Source organism: Microtus pennsylvanicus, chromosome 12 (assembly GCF_037038515.1).
Source record: "Microtus pennsylvanicus isolate mMicPen1 chromosome 12, mMicPen1.hap1, whole genome shotgun sequence".
Lineage (NCBI taxonomy): Eukaryota > Metazoa > Chordata > Mammalia > Rodentia > Cricetidae > Microtus > Microtus pennsylvanicus.
In genome coordinates, this window is record NC_134590.1 from 11,104,698 (window position 1) to 11,114,695 (window position 9,998).

General features: G+C 46.6%; 1 protein-coding gene across 3 annotated transcripts in view; it reads right to left on the reverse strand.

Annotated features, from left to right (window-relative positions):
- Bmp2k (BMP2 inducible kinase) overlaps window positions 1-9,471 on the reverse strand; it is a 92,299-nt gene extending 82,828 nt beyond the window's left edge. For all 3 annotated transcript variants that reach the window (XM_075943068.1, XM_075943069.1, XM_075943067.1), the window contains exon 1: window positions 9,174-9,471. In XM_075943068.1, coding sequence (XP_075799183.1) covers window positions 9,174-9,342 — 169 coding nt within the window. In that variant the 5' untranslated portion in view covers window positions 9,343-9,471. The remainder of the gene's footprint in view (window positions 1-9,173) is intronic.
- Between the last annotated feature and the right edge of the window lie 527 nt (window positions 9,472-9,998).

Genomic DNA, 9,998 nt, shown 5'->3' on the forward strand with positions numbered 1-9,998 from the left:
GATTCCAGGGTGAACAGTAAAATCTAGACTACTGACAATCTCATTCACAAGAAAACAGTTAGGTTTGTAAAAAGCCCAAGGCAATCCTAACATGGCCTGACCACGAAGAGCTATGGCATTTAGGCAAGGAAGGGGTGTATCAAACCCTTAGGAACAAAGTACGGAAGAAAGTCAGGATAATGGCCATGTGCTGTGGACCAAGTGGTATTAAACACGGTTTGCTACCCTCTGACCTTGGGCTAAGATTACAAACATCCCAACGTAAGAGCAAAGTCCAGATCTAATTAGAGTAAGTAATTCCACGACAGCCTACTCTGGTTGGAGGGGTCTCAGAGCTACAGGACAACCTTCAGAGGGACCTTTTCCTTCTTCTGAATCTCTCACCCTCTTAGCCAACCCATCCTGTCTTGGTACTACCCACCCCTCGAGAGACGGCCCTACGCAGCTAGTTGACAGCTAACTGACGGGTCTCCAAAGGGCTTCTCCCTCAGGAGAGTTACACACCACCCTGGGAGAAGCACCCCGCAGCTCTCCATACTATAGTAAGGACTCTCTCTAGTGGAGAGATATCAGTCAAGGGAACTCCGGCAAGAATATTTGAAAGTCACACCTAATCAAAGCACAGGAAACAAAATGTAACTATACCTGCAAACAGAAAAAAAAAAAGCCCCAAAATTCACAATCCAATCTTATAATATACTTTTGTCCATCTAGATAATACTATACCTACACCATTATCAAATATTTTATTTCAGTCCCTTCTTATTTTAGTTTCTACTAAGGGACATAAAAACAGGACTGGGGGTAGTGGTAGTGCTAACCCTGTGTGAAGGAGGGGGAAGGGGCAGGGAACAAACGCCAGCTGTAACACAGCAGCCACCTAGAGACTGCCCCATCAAACGTGACTGGTTCGGTCTGCAGCAACTGTAGTAGGCCTTCCAGGCACTTTTTCAGTCAAATGCTCAGTCTTTTACAAATATGCTGAATTCCTGTGGTGAGTACAACAACTGCTTGAGACAGAAAAGACGATTCTAAAGGAAATCTTACATGGAATAAATTTTAAAAGAAAAAAATTACTGAACAGAAGAAAACTGAGTTAAGCACTAGCTATACGAGCAATAGCTGCTACATATGTTGTCAGAGGGTGCAGACACGGCTCAGGAGCAAACAACAGATTTGAGAAAAGTAATTGTATTTTAAATGCCTCCTACAATACCCAATTTCAATAAGGAGGCAGGGGACACAATGACAGGTATCTGCATTCTAAGCAAATATAACGATATAAGATTAAAAAAAAAAACCAGAGGTGTCTTGGTCTTCTGCCAATTATATTAAAATATCACAAATTGGGTTTGTAAGCTTTGTCCACTCCTAAGCTCCTCTGCCTGAGAAACTGTCACAACCTCAGGTACACGGTAAACAGAGCAGGTACTCAAATCAAACTTTACTGACAAGTTCTACAGAAATGTGAAGGAATCTTCAGTATATAGCTTCCGATTTACTAAAATAAAAGCAAATGTGAGATGGGTCTCCAGTTGTTTTTACATAAGGAATTAGATCTTGGCTAAATATTTAATACTTCAAGACACACAGTATTTTCAATGTTTCCAGCTGACTGATATTTTTACTTTATAACCGTTACTGCTGAGAACACAGCCTTGTATAAATACTCAGGATAAAATGACAAAGGAGACTCCAGAACTATTTCAGAACATGTCCTCAGAGTCTGTTTCGGACCCAAGTCAAAAGTCACTAAACAATTCTTTTACAAAACCTGAAACAATTCAAAAAACAAATTTTAAACATTCTCATCTAATGTGACACAGTCCAAACAAACTAATTTGATACAATGCATGACAACAGGAAAACAATAAATCTTTGGGCTTTTGTAATTGAAATATCGTGTTTCTAGAAAGGCAGAAAGCTGTGTACAGCAAAAACATGGCAATTCTTAATGTCACATTTCAAGCCAAGCCAAGATGTTTCAGGCCGTGTTTGCTGGTGTTGCATGGTAGAGCAGAATGCACCCTGAGCGCTGAGCTCAGAACCAGGAGTGCAGTGCAACCACCTACTGCAGGGACACAAACTGTCACATCACCTCAGGCTCATGACACATTTGATTCTGAATTCATTTTTGGCCTTGGGTCATTCAGAAACCTTACACTGTTGCCAAATTTTTTCACACACCCCCACAGTGTTATATAACCCATGGGGTGATGACCCACAGTTTAAGAAGCTGTAGTATAAACAAACAATTCATTTCTCACAGTTCTAGAGACTAAATGGCCTAAGAAAAAGATGCCAGTGGATTCAATGTGGTAACCGGCACAGGATAAGTGTGGGCCTGTTCTGGAAGCAAGTTATCACAATTCTAGAATCAGCTTTCACTGAAAGTTTAAAACTAAACACGAATCTAAGTTCCATCCACGCCTACTGACCTCTGACATGCAAGAACTGTTGATACTGTCACTCATTTCCTTCCATCTTCCCATACATTAACCCCATGCTTCAGGAGAGGAAACAATGTTTCCTAAGAGTTAACTCAGAAAAAAATAATTACAAATACTGGCCATGTACTGGGGGAGCCAAGGATACAGGGTGCTACAGATCTCCTCTTCTACTGTCCTCAAAGGCAGGCTGTAAAACTATCTCGGAGTGCACAGAATGTACCTCCTCTGCTCTTTCCTTTTCTATGCTGTCCTCTTTCAAAAGGCACCTCTGTAGACTAAAGATAAACATGTCAATAGAGTCAGGTGAGCATGAAAGGACCCCTCCGCTAGTCTTTAAAGCGGTTAAGGGAAATGACACTTTGAATTAACTTGCCTTCACAGAAGTCAGGGTCTCCTGGCCCAAGTAAAGGACTTTGATGGTCCAATAAAGAACCCTTCACTGATATTTTTCAACTTGCAAATCAGGTCTTTAATTCTATTAACACCATGTGGTTTAAAACAGAAACCAGGCCTCTCTGAGTTCCCTCAGGAGGTAAAAAGCACTTGCCCTGAAGACTTACCTTCATTTCCCAGATCCCATGGAAGAAAGAAAAAACTAATTCCCAAAAGTTGTTCCTCTGACCTCTACACAGGTGCTGTGGCAAGCACCAGCACTCTCGTGTCTACAATAATAATACATAAAATAAAAAAATTAAAAGTGAAAAATCACCACAGTTGAATGACCATGGAGGAATACAGCAACTTGCAAACAGGAGGAATTCAGAGTCTTTCTAGTCCCCCAAAGCTTCCTATCCCCTGGGGAGGTAAGAGACCAACAAGAATTAACTACCTTAGTGCTTCTAAGTGCTAACATAATTACATTTCAAAACAATAGACTGAGTGCCAAACAAGAGAAAAAGCAAGTGGCCACAAGTGGCCACAGGAAGGAGGAAGCTCTTGTCACCATCAGTTAGGGAGCAGGGACTGCACAGAGGAGACGGCAAACCCAGAGTGAGTCACAGAGGAGCAGGAAGTGGAGCAGAGTCCAGGGGTAAAACTGTAAAGGTGGGTCAGGAGCTCCACAGCTGGGAGCGCCAGGCTGAGAAATGGATCAGCATGCACAACTCTGCACTCCCGGTCCCGAAGCAGCCCAGGTTTCCGGGCATCAGCTCCACACCTGTCTCTGCCTCTTTCTCAATCTGCTCTGCCTGTTCTAAATCCAGGGCTCTAATGTGTGGCTCCAGATGCCGCAGCAAGGGTGTCAGGGGCTTGGCCAGACAAACTTTGAGAAGCAGCCTCAAATTCTGCATTTTATCAAGTTCTCCAAATCATTCTGATGAATTGAAATGTTTTAAGATCAGGGGGCTGGCAAGATGGCAGGTAAAGGTGCTTATCACAAAGCTACTGATCTGAGTTCCATCTTGGAGCCAAAACGGTAGGAGAGAACTGAGTTCTCCAAGTGCCCTCTGACCCCCACATGTGTACTGCAGCACGTGTGTATCTCCATGCACAGATGCCACTGCCCAGCTTCACACCCATACACCCGGTTCCACTAGGCATGTCCCTCCGATCCCTCAACCCAACAATTCTGGAACTGCTCAGGAGCCCCCAAACATCCCCCAGAGCTGTCCTGCACTTCATTTAGCAAAGGTCCTCCATCCAAGAGCTACATAAGCAAGTCCTGTTGACCCTTCCGTCTCACCTTCTGCACCACCCTCTAAGGCCCTAACATTGGAGCAATGTAACATTCTGTTTCCATTCTCACTGTCATTTTTAATCATCTTAATTTACGTACTTCTCAGCCTTTTTCTATCTGGCAATCTATATAGTCATAAGAAAATTAAGAGTGTACCAGCTTAAACTGCTCAATATCTTCCTATTACATTTCAGATAAAAGCCAAACTTGGGCTGCCATGCAAAGCCCAGAACCCTAGTCCCCCAATTAGAGCCCTCCTCAGGACCCATCATCGCGGTCCACATGGCCCTCATCAACAAGGCCCATCATCGGGAGCCACATGGCCCTCTTCAACAGGACCCAGCATCATGGTCCACATGACCCATCACCATGGTCACTGCTCTGAGCACAATAGAGCTCCTGAAAGTCTTCTTCACAAAGGGACTGCTCCCTCCTGGGGGACTCTGAAACTCCCCTCCCCTCACATCTTGCCTACCTAACCGTTGCTGCCCTTCAGCTTTTGCTAAAGTATTGAAAGGCTCTTCTCAATTCCCTAATCCAAACTCAATTATTCTAAGACCATAGCATGCTTTTCACTTTTAACCACAGTAACCAAGGTTTTGCTTGCTTACATGCATCTTCTACACTGCACTACAAGTTCTACTGAGCTAGAGAACGGCGGCATTCATTACATGAGCAACACTTAATACAAAGAGTGAAACTGCCACAACCATGGATATTTCTGTGAAATTCTCCTCTGGGTCCTTCCTGTCCTCCCTTGGGAACATTAACTTAAGTCACTGGGTAGCCACAGACAACTTCAGCAAGGAAGATACTTAAACTGATTGTTTCCATACTGACTTCATTGAAAAATTAAATGTACATATGCTACTAGTTCCCTATAAAATTAGCACTGATGAGCAGTTAATATTCAAACAATATTCACTCACTCCAAACAGTTAATGCTGAGAAAACTACTGAGTTACGTCTCCAGGATTCTAATTACCTACAGACCACACCAGTAAGTCTCACCACACTCTCCAGCAGTTCCTATTCAGCCCAGGTGACCTAGAGATTAATTCAGTCAGCACACCATCAGTGTCTAGCTTGACATCCCTCTTCAAGGCCATTCTGTACACTAAATATGTAGGTGGAAAAATAACCATCATGGAGAACCAGCTTCGTGAGCACAGCGTGTGCACATGCTTGCAATCCCCGCACTTTGGGAGGGGTGGGCAAGAGTTCAAAATGAACCTCCGTTACACAGCACGCTTTGAGGCTAGCCAGGACTACATGAGACCCTGTTCCAAAAACACAAAACTGAACAAACAAGCATTCTTCCCACTTTCAAATGCCCTACACCAGCATCCAAACCCTTCTTCTGAAAGCACAGATGAACAACAAATAGTCCTACCTTTTAATAAAAACTTAAAGACTACATCTATGCTTGACAAGTGGAGGCCATTTCAAGATAACATTGGCATGTGACTCTGCCTCATCTTAAAGCCAAAAGCCGGGATAGTTCAACTCCTGAAACTGCATCAACTCTGAGAAAACGCACGAAAAGGCCTCACTTTGGTATCAGCCACTCTGAGCAGAAACTGAGAAGGGCGAAAGTTACAAGCATTTTCAAGGCATACATGTGCTTAACTAAAAAAGACAATACTACAGAATGCTTTCCAGAGGAAACTATGCCAACAGTTTAGTACAGATAAAAGTATACCCCTGAAAATGCTTTCATTGTCAATGTGATATACAAACCCAAGCACACGTATGTATGACAATAGTTGACCATCATTTCAGGATTCTATATCTGTCAATTTGCCTACATGCTAAAATTTACTTTAATCCCCAAATCACACTATTCACGGCATTCTAAGGGTGAAGCGCTGCCTCCCTGGACTTGCCTGTCTTTGACCCTTCCCAAGTGCTCTTCCCTCTACCTCCCCTGGTGACTGTAATGTCACCTTTTCTCATTTGCTTTAGAGTGGTGGTTTCTGTGTTTAAAATGGTTCCTGGGCAAAGTGAAGTCTAGAGTTCACAAGTTCAAGGAAGGCTATGATTTTCTTACAAAGAAATCCTGTGTTAGATAATTTTCATTTTGGCCTGATTTTGAGATAATGACATGCTAATGAAACACTAATATACACTAAATAAGGTGTCTTTAATCACAAATACACATAGGACAAGACACATATATAAATCAGCCAACAAATAAACGTCGTGAACCAAGGCTTAAGTGGTATATCTAACCTGTCACTTCCCCTGGAAGTAATGACCCAATATTTGCTGAGCCCATGTTCATTCCGACTTTTGAATACAACTAATTACACAGAGAAAGACAGAGACTGGTTCATTGAAGACAAGGGGTCTCTCTAAATGGAACAGCTAGCTCTTCATACACACCTCAGACAACAGGCAAGTCTGTGGATTACCGATTAAATCACCCTGAAATGCAAACCAACCTTGTGCTTAAACACCTTGCCTAAGCTGCAGGATCACTAAGAGTAAAATAAGAATTATTTCAGTTGTGTATTCTAGAAAGGGAAGACCTGTATCCGGGAAGAAAGCCTAGGTGGGAGCCATGATGTACAGACAGGAAATCCCATCGTTCCTGAGAGTTTCTTCAACCTTTGTTTCCACCTACCACTTGATCACACATTAAAACTAAATAAGTAAGAAGATATTTTGAGGGTTTTGTGTTCCTTGTTTTGGGGACAGGGTCTCTCTTGGTAACCTTGATGTCCTGGAACTTGTTAGGTAGACCCAGAGATTCACCTGTCTGGGATTAAAGGAGACCATCACCAGGTCCTAAAGTCAATGAAATAAATCTTCATGAGGCAGAAATCGAAAGATAAAGTGCTTGCCAAACAGTCATCAGGACCTGAGTTCAAATCCCCAGCTTCCATGTAAGAGCTGAGCACTGGGGTCTTCTGTAACCCCAATGCTGGCAGGAGAGGAAGGCAGACGGGCTGCTGGAGCTCAAGGGGTAGCCAGTCTAGCCAAATACATGGCTCCCACGTCTCAAAAACTAAGGTGGAGGGCCGGGCGGTGGTGGCGCAAGCCTTTAATCCCAGTACTCGGGAGGCAGAAGTAGGCGGATCTCTGTGAGTTTGAGACCAGCCTGGTCTACAGAGCTAGTTCCAGGACAGGCTACAAAGCCACAGAGAAACCCTGTCTCGAAAAACCAAAAAAAAAAAAAAAAAAAAACTAAGGTGGAAAGCAACTGAGGAAGACACTTGATACTACTCCACACACAAGTGTACAGACATACACATGCATACAGCCACAGACACACGAACAGATACACATGAAAAACTGACAAACACATTCAGCAAAAGTTAATGGAAGCCATGCTTGTTAATAACAACTTGTGGGAAAGCGCAGCACTGACCGGCTGAAGAAAAAGAATGGAATATTCAAGACTTTCCTAGTAACTCGCTCCGGGTCTCAAAAATGTAAAAGGTAAAAAGACTGGTAATATGGCCCTGCCTTCAATCTCTACTATCACACACACACACACACACACACACACACACACACACACCACAAACAAACACTACAACAGTGATTATCAGTGCTTTGCCGAGTGTGTGGTAAGACAGGGCATGTTAAAATTTACAGTCTATTAGTGATGCGTTACTACTGTCACAATACTAAATAAAAGACAAAACCTGGAACTCAGTGAGGAGGGATAGCACTACTCAAGCTACACGTCAGTGAACTACTAAACAGTGTGGGAGTTCTAGCCACTAACGCTCAACACCTACACCCCAACTTAACCAACACCTGAAATGCACCAGGCATCAAGAGCTAGCAAAGTTGGCACTGCAGCCAAGCTATCAAAGCCACTCACAGACACGCTCTGGAAATCCGGCAATCCCTTCCCTCCCCTGCACTACGGCTCAGAAAGGGCGGCTCTCCTGAGCAAGTGCTTGCACACAATGACACACATCCCTGATAATGTTAAGTTTGCTTTTCCTTTATTTTATAGACCTGAAGCCCTTAGCTTTTTATGGCACTGATTTCCTATTGTTCGTGGAATTTCAGAAATACAAGTGGAATCTGTCTTGTTTTCAAACCATGTCAACATCTAACCAGCAAATCAGAACATCAAAACGTCTCCCTACAGTCTCTTTTTCTTAGCTTTATTTTTTTTAAATCATTTGCTTATCAACGAGAACTACTTCCCATGGATTTTTCAATGTATTAATATCTTGCTTTCAAAACTTCAAAGTCAATGTAATAAGATGTAATAAGAAATCAGAAAGTATTTTCTACAAGCAAATTGCACCAGAAATACAACACTAAAGCCTAGCACTTTTATAAACATAGAATAAACTTCCTTTTGTACCTAGACTTTTACCTGCTGCCATAGCCTCTATCAGACAATGCGAGAGCCACCAAAAACCTCACACGGGAAAGTTAAACTGCACGCCGTTTAAAGTACTAATAAAATGACACACTGGGCGGACAAAAACAGGACCTTGTCCCCGGGAGAAGATACTACAAAACACAGATAAACGCACTTCAAGTTTACTCCCACCCACCCCCGCCCCAAGCAACCACTTAACTGATTTCGGAGAGACGATGCCAACACACATACCCATTATCTGTGCGCACACACACAACCAGATACACACGGGCTTGGGAGTCCTGTTTTGTTTGGGATTTTGAGCAGCAACAAACCCCAAACAAACCGCAGCGGCTGCGGGATCCACTGCCCTGCGCGTCGGGGAGGCTGGGACCCAAGAGCAAGGCAGGACAGCCGCCAGAGCCACAGCTGGCAGAGCAGTGTCCCAGCAGTGCTCCATCTGACCCTCACTAATGAGTCACGGGTCCAATCATGACACCACATCACTTACTGGGACGTCTTCTATTTCTTCTCTCGCGCCAGTAAGAACAGAAAGCGATTTCAAACTCCCGAGACAGACAGACAACCGTGCCCGCACCGGGGCCGCCAGCGGTTTCGAGCCCGAGCCACTCATCCAGCCGCCGGGCTGGCCCCTCAGCCACCGCCACACCCCGGGCCTCCCTCACCTGCCTCCCGCCGCGCCCGTCGCCCGTACCTTCGGCCAGCGTCTCCTCCAGGGTGACCTGATAGCGGCCGACGGTGAACACCCGGACCCCCATGGACGAGCTTGCGAAGCCGCCGCCGAGCCCGGTTCCCGCGGCCCCGCCAGCCGCCGCCCCTCCGCCGCTGCCCTCCGACTTGGGCATCCGAGAGAACTTCTTCATGGTCCCGCCGGCGCGCTGGAGGGCACCAGGAGGGCACAAGGGCGCGCGCGACGGCGAGAGACCGGACCCGCGCCACACGGAGCGCGGCGGGGCGCGGCCGACCGTCTGTGAGGGGTCGCCGCCCTTCCTCCGCGCGCAGGAATGAGAGAGCTAGCGACGGTGCACAGCGGCTCGCCCGCCTCACATTCCGCGCGTCCCGAGCGCTCAGCCCCGGCCGCCCGCCCGCTCGCTCGCCGGCTTGCCCGCTGCAGCGGCCCCGGCGCCCGCAGAGCGCGGCGGGGAGGGCGGGGCCGGGGCGGGGCCGGGGCGGGGCCTGGCGCGCGGGGCGCGAGCCGCCGGGGAAGAGGGAGGGGCCGGCCGAGGTGGGCGTGGCGGCCGAGCTTCGCGGCCTGCGCACCCAGGAGACCGCAGCCCGCCGGCGCCCGCTCCGACCGACGCCGCCCGCCTCTTGCGGCAGATGGGAGGGGGTGCGGCGCCGGTGCCAACCTCTGGCAGAGCCGGGCGCCTCGCGCAGGCGCGCTGCTCGCGCCGCCGGAAGTGACGGTTCCGGCCCGTGTCACGTGGAAGAGAAACGGGGTGTGGGGGGGGCATCACGGTGGGGGCTGGGGATAGCAGTGGAGTCCGGGGTCCCCGTGGTAACGGGAGGTGCTTCTAGC